This window comes from Colias eurytheme, chromosome 4 (assembly GCF_061535395.1).
Source record: "Colias eurytheme isolate Ceu_HAF_F1 chromosome 4, ilColEury1 Martin Lab GWU primary, whole genome shotgun sequence".
NCBI lineage: Eukaryota > Metazoa > Arthropoda > Insecta > Lepidoptera > Pieridae > Colias > Colias eurytheme.
In genome coordinates this window covers 5,184,065-5,201,742 of record NC_142983.1, presented here as the reverse complement: position 1 = coordinate 5,201,742, position 17,678 = coordinate 5,184,065, and the positions used below count along the sequence as shown (strand labels likewise).

The following is a 17,678-nucleotide window of genomic DNA, read 5'->3' as shown; positions in this document are numbered from 1 at the left end:
TATTATCGTGATACATGTTGAACAGGACATTAATATTATAATCCTTTACATGGAACAATAGTCAATACTTATTTTAAAAAAATGTGCAAAAATGTGTGCACATTCGGGCGATATATTTTCCATTCTTGAAATTTATAATTATTAACCTTACTAAAATTCACCAAGTGGATTTTGTATTGATTTTTTTTCATCTCATTATTTTTAAGACATAAACATGAACAAGATATTATTGAACAAGACCATTTAGTTGACCTTCTACGAAAAGACATTGATGCACATAATAAAGTGAAGCGCAAGTTTTCAGTTCAGCTGGAGAAAAGGAAAAATGATTTACGCGAATTTATGGTAAGTTTCCTTTCTAAATTATTTCATTACATTTAATTTTCAACTAAAATTAATTATCCGCAAAGTAAATAAATTAAAAGTCTTTAAATTAATAGCATACAGAAAAGTTGGTTTCATGCATTTATCACTTTTTTCAATCAACATACATTTTACTAGCACTTAATTAAAAATGTTATATATTTTATTAAATTCAAGATGGAAAAACAAAGCTGCATGAATGAAGTCGACCAAGTCGTCATTTTACGTTACGATCAAATAAGGGCATCAGCGCTCCGCGGATGCACCGGTCCTGATGGACTGTCACAAACTGTGGTATTCCCCGAACAATTGTTGGCACGTTTGCGCAAAAGAGTGCTTGAGTTACACGATGAAATAAAGCAACAGAAGCAAAGGCACAAGTAATTATTTTTGTTGTTTGTCTACTTACGTACTTTATAATTTATATTTAAGCATTTCGTTTAAATAAAAAAAGAGCGTGTGTACCTAGCACACATGTCAGAACTGAAACTTCATTGGTAAGATTCAAGGATACCAAAATCGTCGCCTCGGTATTGCCATGACGCGAACTTGAAATTTTATTCTCAACGCCTAAAGATGTTTCACTCTAAAAGATCATTTTCTTTTCTTAAATTATTTTTGACCAATTTCATTTAGGTACGTTAGAATTAATGGACTTATTTATCATAAAATTTATTTGAACATCACTATATTATATTACTAACTTGACATCATATTCAGAGTAAACAAAACGCACTTATTCCGCATGAACATTGACTTGCGCGAAATGGAGGCACAAGCGGAGGAGTTACGCGCCAAAATGCGTGACGTACTAACACGTAAGCTCGGCAAGCCGCGCCGAGTGGATCGGACCCTTGACGATTTGTTGCGACAAATGGCTAGGAGACATAAGTTCTCGGCAACTCTTGGCACGTTGCCACAGATTATGATGCAACTTAGGTCGTGGAGGGTAAGAAAAGTGTAGAAAATTTATTGATTACTAGGTTTCTGCCCGCGACTTCGCCCGCAGTCAAAGAAAAACCCGCATAGTTCCCGTTCCCGTGGGATTTTCGGGATTGCGTAATTTTCCCGGAATAAAAATAGCCTATGTCCTTTCTCGGGTATCAAAATATCTCCACACCAAATTTCATGAAAATTGGTTCAGTAGTTTAGGCGTGATTGAGTAACAGACAGACAGACAGAGTTAGGTACTTTCGCATATAATATTAGTATGGATGAAGTCTTAGAAGTATTGATTTGTTAATTGAAAAAGGAATGTAATTTTTGCTTCGGTTTCCTGATGCCTTCTTTGATTTGTGATTCTGATTTATAAATTATAACACGAAAGACAATGTGACCCTTTTGTTCTCACTTCTAAGTCGCCTCGAGAATTGTAAAGACTTCTATGTACTTTATAGTTTAAAGAAATTGCCAAAGTCATATTTTTTTTATTAGGAACGTCACGGTACATTGGAGAAAAAATATCTCACTACATTGGAAAAATATTCAGATCGTCTCCGCCTTGCTGCTGCCTTGCAAGCTGATGTCTTACCACAAAAGGTATTTCAAAGCTAAAAACGTGGAAAGTGTAATATTTTAAACTGATAAATAAATAATATTTATAATGAAGATGATGTCGTTGTCTGAATGAGAATTAGAAAATAAATACACATTTACAAACATACAAGAAATATAACTTGCATTTCTTATTGTATTCAAGCCTCAAAAAGATCCTTCAGTAATGGCTGGTGGCTACGAGCAAGAGCAATATCAACGCGATGTAGTTCGACTTCGTATTATACGATCGCAACAGGAACAACAAATTAAGGTAATGCATTCTGAATTTTTAAATTTCATAACGAATAAAAATAATCGGCAGTGTAATCAGTATTTCCATATTCCATACTCACATTCTAACAACATGCTCTCCACCGGTTTTATAAAGTTTTCCAAGAAAATTATGTATTTTTACATTGAATAATAGGCAAGTATAAAATGTAGAGTTATTACTTTTTCATGTTTGATATATCACACCCAGGCACTACGTGAAGAAATTCAAAGTCTTCGTCTCAAGCCGCTGTCATATCGTCCGCCGATGGAGACAGTCAGCCCGCCGCCATCTGATCGATCACAAATATATCTATTTCAAGTTCCACATACATCGAGACAGCTGCGCAAGAAATACTTTCCAATGTAAATACTAGAAAGATATTCTTTGAAATAATTTGTTGAAACTTCTGACAAACTTATTTCTCGTTCTACAAAGCTTTATTATTTTAAAGTTCTGTGTTAGCTACTAATACATAATTAGATAATAATTTTATGTATCGCATAAATTTCAGAACCTATACAGTGACTAAAAATTCCTATACAGTAATTGTATCGTAAATTTTTACGTGGACACGTCCAACTAATAAACCCTTGAAATATTTACCATAATAATATAATCTTCCCATTAAAAACTTCTTATACTTATTAACATTAATTATTGAGCTTACTGTGGGACTAGGTAGATTAGTGTAATAATGTCCTTTTTATATAATTTTATTTATTTTAACATTATTTGCAGTACTCCACTAGGCTCAGTTCAACTTGTATACGATGTCAATGTGATGAAACTGCTTTACGATTGTTTGGACTCCATGAGAGTAACCCGTGATGATGCTGACGAATTGCTTCGCGAACTCACTGCTGAATTAGCTGATGTTATTTCTGGGTAAGAATTTATTACACTTTGAATATTGAATGGGACCTTTGTCCTGGAAATTACCACTAATCCAACCTTTAATTGTATGGTATCAAGTTGTTATCCATACTAATATTATAAATGCGAAAGTAACTCTGTCTGTCTGTCTGTTACTTAATCACGCCTAAACTACTGAACCAATTTTCATGAAATTTGGTATGGAGATATTTTGATACCCGAAAAAGGACATAGGCTACTTTTTATCCCGGGAAAATGTAATCCCGGAAATCCCACGGGAACGGGAACTATGCGGGATTTTCTTTGACTGCGTGGGCGAAGCCGCGGGCGGAAACCTAGTTAACTATAAACTATTATACTCAATACTTAAATTAACTCTTTTTTTAACTCAAACATCCCACTGCTTTTTCTCATAAAAAAAAAGGGTTATTTGAAAATGAAGAGTTAATTTTCTTTATCCAGGGCAAAATCTCGTTTTGAAGTTGTGGATAGTTTAGTACGCAAATGGTTATTGAAGTATGGAGGCGACCCCAGCATGTATAAGAAACAGACGAGAGCTTTCGACGCTTTAGCGGCGTTAGCTGATCGACTGATACGACAACACGTGAGATAATAATACTAATGTTTGTTTTATATTTTTCAATATGTGAATGATACTGTATACGACTTCGCTGTATTTTGAACGGATCTTAGAAAAATGTGTTTTATGTCTTAATTCCCAGGATGTTTTATAATTATTTAGAACCTTCACTTTTAAACGGATTTAACCCGTTTATCCCAATGTGCCAATACTTCTTACGACTAGCTTTCTGGTCCTGATCTTTTTTCTTAAGTGGAGAATACTTCCATGTATATTTTATAACCAGTACCAGGAAGAGTCCCCGACTGTCATTGGTGTTTCTTGTATTTCTATCGATTTTTCTAGTCCTATGCTTGAAGTATTTTTGACACAGGTCGAAGCCATGGAGGGCACAGATCAGCAATCCCACAAAATTATGGAATCTTTGGAAGCGGCTTTGAAAGACGTGTCGGGACTGAGAAAGCACTTACATGAACGGCTCGGGCCAGCTCTCGCTGCCTTGTTGCATACTACAGAACTTGCTGATTTAGGTAAAGGCTTCAGCAATAATTCATAGATTATAAAAAAAAACAGCGCAGGTATTCCTTACTTTGTAATAACTAATAAGTACCTATAAGGAAATTTTATTTGATAAGAGATTACATACATAAATTGAGAGCACTTAAGTTTTAACTTTAATTTAACTGATTTTTTTTCACTAATGTATCTACTAGTACCTAACTTTTCACTCAAATAATATGACTTCCACAAAATATGTACCTTTTTCCTTAGGTACTGAAGAAACAATGACGTCGCTCGTAAACTCTCTAATTGATGACGAGAATCCTCTATCTACTGAATCTATCGACAGCATTATCATTACTGACGTGATTGATGATATTAAAGGTACAATAAATCCTTACTAATATTATAATATGTACCTATGTAATTATAATGAAATAAATCTGCAGGATATGTGTAGAGATAATTTTATTTTTTTGACGTGACAACGTCTTATAATTCGATTGAGCCGGCTGCACGCACGTAAAAACATGACTCATGCGGCGTTACCTCGCTGCGTTCCATGTAAAGGCTTGAAGTGCAAGCGAGAGCGCGGAACGAGCGACAAAGAAGCACAATCGGACGTTGTCACGTTCAACTATCGTCAGTAAAACGACTTTACAGACAACCAATTTCTTCTTATTATGTATTTATCTATAAAAAAGAACATTAAACTTAAAAATTTAATTTTAAATAGACTGTGGTGTTCACCTACCGAATGAAGATTTAGAACATGTTGTTAAAATTGCAATAGACTGTCTTAAAGCTCAATTAGTCGGAAGTGAAGAAGCGAAGCAAATAGAACGGGATGTTCAAAAAGCAATGGATGATGCGGTAAGCTAAATAAATTATGTACCTACCCGCATAAACTAAAAAGGATGCCAAATACATTTGACCGTCCGCGCTGTCAGACGTGGGATATCTATCCGGCGCTTATTGGGTTTTTACACGGGTCGATTTTAGCCGTACGGCAAGTCACCAGTTGCATCAGATTTAGTCGATGAAAATCGAGTCGGAGGTGCGAGTAGAGCGGAGGTGCGAGCGAACGGAGACAACCTGTCTGACCAAGCGGTCGCCTGCGAATGAGCATTTTCACGGTCGATTTTAGTCACCAGCCGCATGCGGCCGGTCGCCGCGCGGCAAGAATCGGATGCTAGTCTACTTTGGGGCTTGCGATTTTAGTCACTTGCGGGCTAGCCGAATTGCCATTTAGATGGTCGATTTTCACCGTGCGGCGGAAATCGTGCGGCTTTAGTCACCCGTGTAAACACCGCATTACGCTCGATAGGTGCTAAAAAAACATCGCGTGACCCGTCTCTACAAAAACGTTTGTTGAAAGAAAAGTATAGCTCAGATAGGAAAAAAAAATACTGTTAGATAGGTTATTAAGTAAGGCATCATTATAGTAGAAAATTTACCTATGCTTCGAACTAACAATTTCATATTTAAAAAAAATGATAATAATTGTAGGTACTTTTTTTTGTTCGATTTTCTCGCAATTTAATTTTATTACGACAAATTTATGCGCGCGGCTTCATTTTTACTAACTTATTTTGAAACTAGACTATATTTCCTTTTAAAATTTTGGTATATTATAAGCAAATGATAAATCTATTAAATTAATAAAAATGACTCGGCACGCGATCTTAGTTACCGATGGTGATCTTGTTCCCTCAGTCAAGATTACCCGCCCGACCGTATGTGCAGACGAGCGTATGAAATTTGTCTTATTAAAATATTCCTTAACTTTTTATTTGAACATGAATACATAAATACGTTTTGATAAGAAAAAAGTATACATTTGTTTTATTACCACTATTAGCAAGTAGGTATGAAATTAAATTATGCGTATCGGTAAAAAGTAGGGTTTACCCTTCCAGGAATAAAAGACATAAAAAGGTATATACTTAAGGCTGCAGTCTAGCAAAATTGCGTTTTCAACAAGTTATTTGACAATTTTTTCCCGGCTAATGAAATGATAAACTGAATTTTTTTTTCTTGTTTATCAATTAGTGTTATATACGCAATGCGCGTGAATTTTTTCACATTTATAAAGTTACTTTATGTTACCTTAATCAGGCCTTCAAGATAAGTCTCTTTCCCCCAAAGACATTTCGAGCTAAGTTTGTGCACTCACTACGTTGCAACCGATTACAATTTACACAATCTGATCAGCGCATTATTATCCTTATATAGTCGTTATTAAAAACTGCTGAATACAATTGCCGAAAAACTTATGATTTTCTTAATTAGAACGTTATAAATTCATTAAATTTCCCATTTTTTGCCTTACAAAATCTATTGATAAATACTGCTATAGTCTGTCCACTATAAGAATTGCTTTTTGACAGCTCGACGGGTGATACCAGAAGTGATGTTCAAAAGATTATCGACTGTTGTACCATTTCAATTATAAATTCAAAATATTATCATAAATCGAATCAGGTACGTAAATAATAATTACAACGTAAACGTACTAATAAGATATGTAATAATAAGACCACATATCTATGCATTGTATGTTAAAACTAAACTAAACTAATATTTTATTATTTATTGGTTTCTATCTTACAATTTGGTTGTCTTTACGTTTAAATTATATAACATAATAGAAAAGTTTTTCTGTATCGGATATATTTTACAGAGTATTTCTATCGATTATTTTAATCTATCGACCCATCATTGAATAATTCTGTGTAGGCATCACTAAGTGGGCGGGACCTGTCCATGAAGTACGATAATTACTTGTATGACATTTTAACATAGACAATTCAATTAAACATAGGCGTGAAGCTGTCAAAAAGCAAATAATATAATGGACAGAGTATAAAAGTTATTTTTTCCATTAATTTATTCGAGTTGGTTGAAGACCAATGAGTATTAATCCTTTAAAAAATTTTTTTTTTTGAATTTTGATATTTCTTTAAATATTAAAGAATATTTAAAATAATTAGGAAAAATCCTAGCGAATTTCTTTAGTCGCGCTCCTTGGGCCGGAGCGTTCTGACGTGTGCTCTACGCTCGATTTTCCTTCATACCGAAGTGAAAGTTGCTCTACTTCATTAAATTTAATATTTTTGTTAATTGATTATTTTTATCTTAGTTTTGTGCAAATATTCGTATTTTTAAACATTTGATTTCGATATGGAAAATAAACGAAAAAAATACGCGTGTAACTACTAGAAAAAAAATTATCTTCGAACATAAAGTTAATGAAACCAAATAGATTGCAAAGGTGATTGGCAACAATTTCTTTATTTTACGGGGTGTCAGTAAAGGGATGTATATTTCTTTAAAACTAAAGTAAGCTCATAAATTTTCTTATAATATAATTTTTTTGAAGTTCCAAAAATGTTTATTTTTCGTTTGAGAAATACGAAATATCAAATAAACTTGTATTGAGAACTTGAACTTCCCAAGTTCATCCGGGGAAATCCCCATACGGGGAAAATGATTTGTTTACTCCAAAATTGATCCGAGGTGTTTTAATTTTTTCTTCTAGTCATTTTCAACGTAGCGGCATGTTGTTTGATTATTAATTTTGTAACTTAAATACAGGATGTTGGTTTTATATTCTGATCTTACAGACGCGCTGACAAATTTAGTCCGCCATTTCTAGTTTAGTCTACCAACTCTAAGTACCAATATTAAAACGAATGGATTATCATCACATCATCAAAACTCAGATGTAATGGAAGATCACAAAAACATAGAAAATTCAGTGGGTGTTGAGAACTAAACAAACAGAAGTAACAGAGACGCGAAGAATAAAAAAAGAGGACGAAAACGATAATTCATTGACGCTTTCCCTTTTCGACGTATTGTTAGGGTACATCACCAATCTGCAAAAACAAAACTGATGATTCCCAATTGCTGATTAAAAATGAAAAACAAATAATAGACAACAGTGGTGAAAATTTGCTGATCACAATGAAACATCCTTCAGTGGTAGCAGATTTACTCATTTCAAATGTATCGGTGAACAGCGTAAAGGAGAGGAGGACAGGAAAACATTATGAATGTGGATGGTGGATTGTATACTGGGTGTAATCGATAAGTATGTGCAGGCGATTATGACGTTATTACTGCAGGTATCAAAAAACTTAAAACTGATATCGAAATTACTTTACCTAATGAGCAAAATGACAATAATAACTTTTTAAAAGTATAACGAGAAATATCTAAAAAATTTACTTTATACACTCCCATATCAAAATGGGGAAAATGGGACTAGTAGAAGTTAAATGTCTAATTCCGGCAAGACATGAATGCGGAAGATGCGGTTAAAAAAAAATTTAATATATGAAATACAATGCAAAAAATAACACTTTTGTCATAGATAAGAATCATGACTATTTTTTCTAAATTCAGGGACAACTAAACGTTGCAGAAGCAGAAGTCTGCTTATTTGCTGTTTGGACTGGAGTGAATAATTCGTTAAAAATAGAATATATAAAAAAGTATGTAACGTTTAGGCAAAATAAAATGATGGACCATTATCAAGATTTTACATAAATTGCCTACTGTCAGAATTGATTGATTCGAGACTTCAGCATTCGATGCCCATCCATCCTATATCATTCAAGCGATTGAAAAAAAAGAGATAAATCCAGTGCAACCGATAAAGCATCAGAATGCTAGCAAAATATTTATTAGGTTTATCAATATAAATCTATATATTGTACATAATATAATAAATCTGTAGAAGACGCGAAGACTGACATCCGCGCGGACGGAGTCGCGGGCGGAAGCTAGTCAGAAATAAATATCTCTTGTTTTCATTTGCGTATTTTTCTATTTTATAATTTTTTAACACAAACATTACATTTTTTTATTATATACAAAATTTGTTTATCCGCTTTATTAGTTAAACTGAACAACTTTCACTAAGAAACTTAGGTCGAAAAAAATGTATAGAGTTATGCATTTTGTATGGAAAGCTTATTTTTTTCTATATTTCGTCCACATTTCTTTGTAAAAGTTGATCAGTTATATAAACATGAAGTTGAAGATATCAATAGAAAGTATTTGCAAATTTTGTGTACTGATAAAAAAAAATCACCCGGTGTAATTTTCACGAAAATTGTTTCAAATTGTCATTTTTAGTACTTATTACGAATATTAAATTATGCATACGAATGATTTAATTTTTAAAAATTAAGTGGAGCAACTTTCCCTTAGTACATTTGTATTATTTACATATAGGATGACAGGATGCATTTGTTTGCACTACTAGACCAAGCCCTTAATTAGAATCTATTTTCTTATGTTATAAGATATTATTAATAGAATGAAATTTTTAAAACATGTTTTTTTCTTTGTCATAAAATATATTAAAAATAATTGTTCCCAATGTTCCCACAATTATTTAATAATTACAAACAAAAATATTATTAATAGTAACATTTGTAACTTATTTATAACAAACCAAAAAATACTGAATCTAACATAATGTTAAAACAAAACCTACTCTTTCGACGGACCGAAGGACGATTTTTAAAAAACACAAGATTTAATTTACACGTCTTTAATTAGTGCTTTCTACATTCAGAATGAATTAAACTAAAACTTAAACTAATAAACTTATCTCTAAACAAAAATGCAGCGTTTGAAGAAATACAATATGTATGCATTAAGGCGATGCAGGGTGGCCATAGTTTGCTGCGTTAACAAATATGACATCGCTCGCATGTACTGCGGGTGGCCCCGATATAACTCCTCCATCCTCAGTTTCAAGAAAATCTGAAGGGTTTTCTTGAATACATATTTTTCTTAATTTAGACTTAATAACTATGACGATTACAATTATAATTACGATTAATACAAAAGTTATAATGTTAATCACTCCGACGGCACTATTCACTGTACTATTAAACTGGTTTTCACTATTTTCACTATTTTCAATTAAATGCCTAAGCATATTTATGTCAGTTAAATTTGCACCCTTCAGGTTAACAGGCTTCCTGTCGGTCTGGGAGTTCATCAAATTTGATAATATAATTTTTGGTAAACTTGGGTATATAATATCATTTCCATTCCCTTCATATTTCTTTAGTGTTATATCTCCGATTTTCACGTAGCAGCCAATCTCGTCTAACGCCAATAAATAAGTACCACGAAGAAATTCTTGGGTTACCTCATTTTCACAGACCTTAGTAAGTACTGTTTCCACATTTACGTAAAGTATCCATCTATTTGGTAGAACATTGTCGATTTTCACGTCATCTATGGAAATGGGAATCTGCTGACAACTGGAAACATTTGTGGATAGCCGCAGAAGATCGGTTAAACAATCATCTTTATATAATGTTGATGTCAGTATTTCCGGGCATAGGAACCGGTCTTCATTAATTTCTTTGCATGGTTGTGAAAGTGGCATCGTTTTCAACCCCTTCACAAGGACATATGGGTATTTGGGAAGGATAAGGGAAGTCTGACCTTTTTCTTTGTTAAATATAGGTAAAGGTATTATTTTAGAATATGAGTAAATATCATCAGTAATTAATGGAATAGTCATTACGAATTTTATTTGACTTTGTTTTACATAAATTTGTACTTCTATTAATTGTTCGATTTTAAGAACATTATCTAAATTTACTGGAAATGGTAACTTAGAGCTAATTTCAATATTTTTTAATAAAAGCAATAATTCCTTCGTATCTACAACGGATTGGTGTAAAAGTTTAATTTTACTAAAAGCTACAGCAGTTTCAATTTCACTTAATCTAACGTAAATAGACATAAAATTATGTAAAAATGCAGAATATGTTATTCCGGGATTCCGTTTAATCTGGTGCAGTTGAAGGCCCTGGTTTTGGATCACATGGATCGTCAGAAGCAGTAACCTGCGGAGGACGCTTAATGTCTTTAATTGGAACTTTAGTCTCACGATTGTGTGTCGTTACTGGCACAACATTTCTATGGATTGGTCCCGTGACTATCGCTTTCTGATACCTAGGCTTATCTTTAGCACGTCTCGTGTTAACTCCTTTAATGTAAACCGAATCTCCTATGTCTATGTTAAAATCATTTTCACCGCCATGCTTATCCTTAATAACCTGCTTCTTATGAATAATTTTGTCTGTAAGGTATTTGTATAAAAATTTAGTACGTTTGTGGTGATCTTTTACAAATTGTTGGGTTAATTGTTTATTAAAATCTACAGAAAAAGCATTATTAGCCTCTGTATGTCCAAAGACGACTTCAAAGGGAGTTAAACCGGTGGTAGAATGTATTGAATGATTATATGACATAATCGCGTATGTCATGACAGATGCAGCATCAGTTATCTTACGTTCATATTTAGCTATCCTGTAAATTTCTATTATTGTAGAGTGGAATCTTTCTATTAAACCCATGGAATTTGGATTGTGCGGAGTGCCAATATGAAGATCGATTTTGTAATACGAGAGCATTTCTTTCATTAATACATTATTAAACTCAGTGCCGGGGTCTGAACTAATTCTATTGGGAATACCATATAAAGAAAAATATTTAATCAAAGCTCTGATAACTTCGTTTGTAGATCGGTTATGGATTTCTATGGCCTGGCCTAATTTACTAAATGCGTCTATAATCGTAAGATAAGCTTTACCGTCTATTGTAAATGAATCGATAAATATTTCCTGAAAAGGTCTAGTTTGTGTTTGAGAAAGTTGTAACTCTGGTTTTAATGGTTTTCGGTCATACTTCATTTTCTTGCATACATCACATCCATTTAAAACGCTCGCTATTGTTTGATCCATTTTATTCCAGAAATATACCCGTTTTATGTGTGCTAGTATTTCCTTAATACCCCTATGACTTGTTTTACCGATATGATATTTCAGAATAATTTCGCGCTGTTCGGTTTCATCATCTACATAAACAACTCGCCTCTTACACTCATACAACTTTACTGAACCCTTTTTGAAAAGTGTGGTAGCCATTTTTGAAAATTCTTTTCTATGTATTGGGCTTTCAAAATAAAAGAAATATTTCAATTTTGGTCTGATGTAACTTAAGAGAAATTGCTTTACGAGATCGGGATTGTCTTCAGGTAAGTGAACCTCTAGTACCTTTTGTAATGGTCTTGATAAGTCTTTTACTGTTGTTTTATTTCTATTCCAGGTATAAACGAGTATCTGATTAGGTTTTGTATCTACAGCTTCATCTAGAATAAGTATGCCTTCCGTATCAAGATCGCGAGCTGAGTGAACCGTATCTGTATTTTCGCTATTATTACTAGACGCGGTCAAGGTGCTGCTTTCCGCGGTTATTGTACTACTATCAGGCGACGGAATCGAATATGGGGATCTCGGGCGATTATTTTTAGTGATTGGCGCTGTTTGGTCCGAATTAGACGAAATTGTAATCGGCGTCAGGGGTCTGTCACATGTTTCAGCCTGATCGTTACTAACTTTTACTATTTCATCTATTACATCGGTTAAGTGTTTTTGAAGGTTTCGCTCCTTCTCGTCTACATTAACTTTCATTGACACATCGTCATTTTCAGTCAATGCATTAACCTTAATTCGAGACAAGGCATCCGCGTTACTATTTTGCTTTCCGTTTTTATATATAACGTCAAAATCAAATTCGGATAAACGTAATTTCCAACGTGTAATTTTACTATTTGGTTCATCTATTGATTTAATCCAAGCTAAAGGTCGATGATCGGTGTAAATTGTAAATCTTTTTCCGTACAAATAAGGCCTAAAGTGCTTTACAGCCCAGACTATTGCTAACATTTCTTTTTCGATAGTACTATATCGAGTCTCTGCCTCATTTAATGTTCTGCTAGCGTATGCAACTGGTTTGTCACTACCGACTGAACCTTGTGATAGTACCGCACCAATTGCAAAGTTAGAAGCGTCAGTGGTAAGTATAAAAGGTTTATCGAAATCGGGAAACTGTAAAAGCGGAGCATTGGTAAGTAATTCTTTACAACGTTCAAATGCATTGATATATTCACTATTGTTAATATTAATCTTATTTTTCTTTTTCAGACATGACGTCATTGGTTGGGTGATTTTCGCGAAATCTTTTATAAACTTTCTATAATATCCGACAAGTCCGAGGAAACTTTTAATTTCCGTGCTGGTTTGCGGTAATGGGAATTTAAGTACTGCTTCAATTTTATCGTTGTTAGGCTTAAGGCCGTCTTTAGTTATGGTGTGGCCTAAATATAAGACTTCTTTGCGTAAAAATTCACACTTATCTAAAGTAACTTTAAGGTTCGTGTTTCTGAGTCTATCAAATATTTTGCGTAATTTAGAAATATGTTCTTGGAGGCTTGACGAGTACACAATTATGTCATCGAGGTAAACTAAGCAGTGAATACCCTGTAAGCCGCGTAGCACGTTATCCATGGCCCTTTGGAACATAGCCGGTGCTGTTTTGAGGCCAAACGGCATGCGTTTAAATTCGTAATGTCCGGATTGCGTGGTGAATGCTGTTTTAGGTATATCAGAAGGATTTACCTCTATCTGATGATAGCCAGATGCAAGGTCAATGGTACTGAAATACGTAGATTTGCCTAACTTATCGAATAAATCTGTAATATTTGGCAGAGGATATTTATCGTCAATTGTAATTTCGTTTAAACGACGGTAGTCAATTACCATCCTAAATTTACGTTCACCTGATGCATCTATCTTTTTAGGAACTAAGTGTACTGGAGCACTCCAAGGCGAGTGAGACTCCTGTATAACGTTATCGTTTAATAATTTATCTACTTGATTCTGAATTTCCTGATTTTGGGCAAACGGGTGTCGATACGGACGAATATAAATCGGATTTTCATTGATCGTGCATATATCATGTTTCACTTGGTTAGTAAATGAAAGAGGGATCTTGTCGCAATAGAATATATCACGATATTCATAACAGAGTTTACTAATAAGTTCGCGTTCTTCTTTATTGGTGTGTTCTAACCGTAATTTTGATAGATTCTCTTTTAAAGCATCGTCCATTTCGCAGTTGTTTATATCACATGCGTTAACTATACAGTCATCTTCGAGCAACGTAACTTGAAACGGCTCGGTAATGGAAATTTTAAAACTTTCATCGGAATAATTTTGAATAACAGTATGTGCAAAAAAGTTTTCACACTTAACTATTGCTGTTGGCATACGAACGCTTTCGCGAAAAGTCTGAAAATCTAATATAGCGTCACCGTTCTGTAGGTTAGTTGGAATTAATACTCTAGTTTCTGATCGAGGCTCTAAGGTGATTTCTAACGGAGGATTATATATAATCGGTATTTTGGCGTTACGTGTTTCTAAAATTTGGTGCTTCATATTGATATTTGCATCTAATTTCTTAAGTAAATCAGATCCAATTAATCCGTCATACCTACTGTCTACATTGTATACATAAAATTTGTGAGGTAGTGTGCTTCTAAAAGTTTTTAATAACGGAATTTCTATAACCTCATCATGAGTGCTTTGCGCATGGGTACTAACAACTGTAAATTGTTCATACTGTTTTTGATCTCTAAAATATTCTTCTGCTTTTGCCGAACTTATAAAGGAACGGCTGCTTCCTGTATCTATGAGAAACTTTGCTTTTATTTCAGGAACTATAATATGTGGTAATTTTAAATTGCTGTCGCAATAATTTAAATTTATTATTTCGCTGTCTCGTCGGAGGCCGGTAACAGAAAATTCTTTATTGTCATTAAAATTGCTTTCAGTTACTTCCGGATCGGTATACTTGTATAACTCGTTCGCGGCGTCTTCTTTATAATCTAAGGGTGAGTTATCGTAATTTTCATAATTTGGTTCATCGCAGTAATATATGTTATGAGTTACGTTTTGCCTCATAGGTGCCGTACGCATTGATACATCGCTATTTAAGCCGGGGTTCGGTACCTGGGCATGTTGTATGCCAAATTTAAAACGAGGTTGGTCTGTTTGTTGATTTGGGATTCCAAATTTATAACCGGAATTTTGAAAAGGTCGCAATTGGTGGTTATTATTAGATTGTGTGCCAAATTTATAGCCTTGGGCTTGTGGTGTTTGCCTTAACTGTTGAATAAAATTTGGTCGAGGTTGTTGTATCAAATCTGGTTGGGATTGTTGTGCGAAATTAGGTCTATAACCAATTGGTTGTTGAGGGCTACCGTATTTAAAGTTTTGATTTAAAGGCATTGTAATAAAATTAGGTTTGAATGAATTTTGAAAAGTGTTTTGGGTTATAGGTTTTGGCTTACTAGTCTTTGCATTATATTGTTGTATAAAATTTACTTCTTCCGTAACTACGCTAAGTGCATTTTCTAAGTTTTTACAACCCCTTAATCTAACAATCCGGATCATGTCCTCCGGGAGGTTGTACAGAAAAACATTTAACGCAGTATTATTGTATATGATCATTTTCGCGGCTTTGACCCCTTCATCTGTGAAGCGGTTCACCTTTGAAAATAGGGAACTTTTTACGTTTTGTATTCTGTGGCAAAACTGTATGTAACTTTCACCTTGTTTTATTTTTAACCCTTCTAACTCTAATGCTATACACTCTTCCGATCGCGGGTCTCCGAAATGTTGGGTAAGTATTTCTTTCAATTCAGTCCATGAAGTTATATTTTGGTAATCACTAAGCAGTGAAGCTGCCTTACCGATAAGCCTGCTCGTTATGGCATGGTATACATATAAGTTTTGTGCGTTATTACTCGCATCTTGGAATGACCTTATAATATATTCACTTTTATTGATAAATAGGTTTAACAGTTTTTCATCCCCGTCAAATTTGGGAATGATACATAGTATTTCTCTAGGAATGAGTTTAATCTCTTCCATTTTGCGTAGTTTTATCGATTAAAACACGAAATTAATGAAAGTAACACTTAAAATCACTAACTAATAACTAACAATTAAAATTAAACACTAAAAATTACGACTTATCACGATAATTGTAATAAACAAAATCAAATAAACGTAATGATTAGGCCGACTATTTTGGGTCGGGGGTTTCGTGAAAAACAGGGAATATGAAAAACAGGAGTGAAGAGGTCTACTCACAGTCTGCTCGCTCCCATGTCCTTCACTTATGATCCTGAATGCTCGTCCTTGAAGTCTCGCACGCGTTTCACTGCAGCGATTCAGTTTTTTACGCGTACGCGTCGCGGGAGTTATTTATTTAGTTCGAGGATACTCGTCTGTACCGCACTATCACAGGTTTTTAATTATGGCTTTACTGATAGCTCGGCAGCAGGATATTATCGAGTATCCTACCGGCTGCGCCACTCAAATTTCGACGGACCGAAGGACGATTTTTAAAAAACACAAGATTTAATTTACACGTCTTTAATTAGTGCTTTCTACATTCAGAATGAATTAAACTAAAACTTAAACTAATAAACTTATCTCTAAACAAAAATGCAGCGTTTGAAGAAATACAATATGTATGCATTAAGGCGATGCAGGGTGGCCATAGTTTGCTGCGTTAACAAATATGACATCGCTCGCATGTACTGCGGGTGGCCCCGATATAACTACCTACTTGTATATTGATTATCAATAATAAAATAAATAATAAATAAACATAACCTTATAAGTTCGTTTATGATAGTCCCTAAAACATCCCAGAATACACAAATTAACACGGCACTCCATACACTGCCAAATTGTGCGATTCTTCCCTGCAAAAAAAAAATTACATCTTATCTTCATAGTTACTTAATACATATAGACCGGGAGATACTGACACAAAATTTCGAGTCATTTGTAACAGGATGGCGGTTCTACAGGGGTCTTAGTACGCAATGATAAAAAGAAAAATGATGGTGTGATCGCTGGTATCGGTGGTTTAGCATCGTTTGACTTTCGCTATTTTCCGACGAGTTCGACTAACGCCCACGCGACTAAGCCGCCGGTACCAGCGTTCACACCATCATTTTTCTTTTTGTCATTGCGTACTAAGAACCCTGTAGAACCGCCATCCTGTTACAAATGACTCGAAATTTTGTGTCAGTATCTCCCGGTCTAATACGCAATGAACAAAAAAGGGCCATAGCGAGGAAATAAGTACTTATAAATAAATATACACATAAAAAATACACGTGTACAGCTCTGCATAGTTTATCAGAGAAACACTTTTTTATATTAATACTAGCGGTCCGCCCCGGCTTCGCCCGTGGTACATATGAAAAATAGATGTTGGCCGATTCTCAGACTTAATCGATATGCACAGAAAATTTCATGAGAATCGGTCCACCCGTTTCGGAGGAGTATGTAGACTAACATTGTGACACGAGAATTTTATATATAAGATTATATATTTGTATATTATATAAATTTATAAATATATTTGTATATTTTTATTAGAAAATATATGACAATTAACCGTACATTTAAAGTTATTTATCCATTTACAGAAATCTATAGCATCGACGAAAGATCCGTCGACTGGACGCAGTGATACAAAATAGTGATAATTTATGCTGAATTGATTTCAAATTTCAATATAACATTATGGGAGAAAGCTGAAGGCAATGACTGCTAAAATTTCATTTTCCTACTATATAATTATTGT

General features: G+C 34.1%; 1 protein-coding gene across 1 annotated transcript; it reads left to right on the top strand.

The window, feature by feature from the left end:
• The first annotated feature begins 211 nt into the window (after positions 1–211).
• Positions 212–17,678, top strand: LOC149908944 (uncharacterized). The gene is made up of 12 exons (XM_090101605.1): positions 212–345; positions 541–743; positions 1,084–1,312; positions 1,798–1,902; positions 2,063–2,170; positions 2,381–2,535; positions 2,912–3,058; positions 3,509–3,650; positions 4,000–4,156; positions 4,398–4,511; positions 4,864–5,000; positions 17,521–17,678. The coding sequence occupies exons 1-12, from the start codon at positions 343–345 to the stop codon at positions 17,572–17,574; spliced, it is 1,554 nt and encodes a 517-aa protein (XP_089957731.1). The 5' UTR covers positions 212–342; the 3' UTR covers positions 17,575–17,678.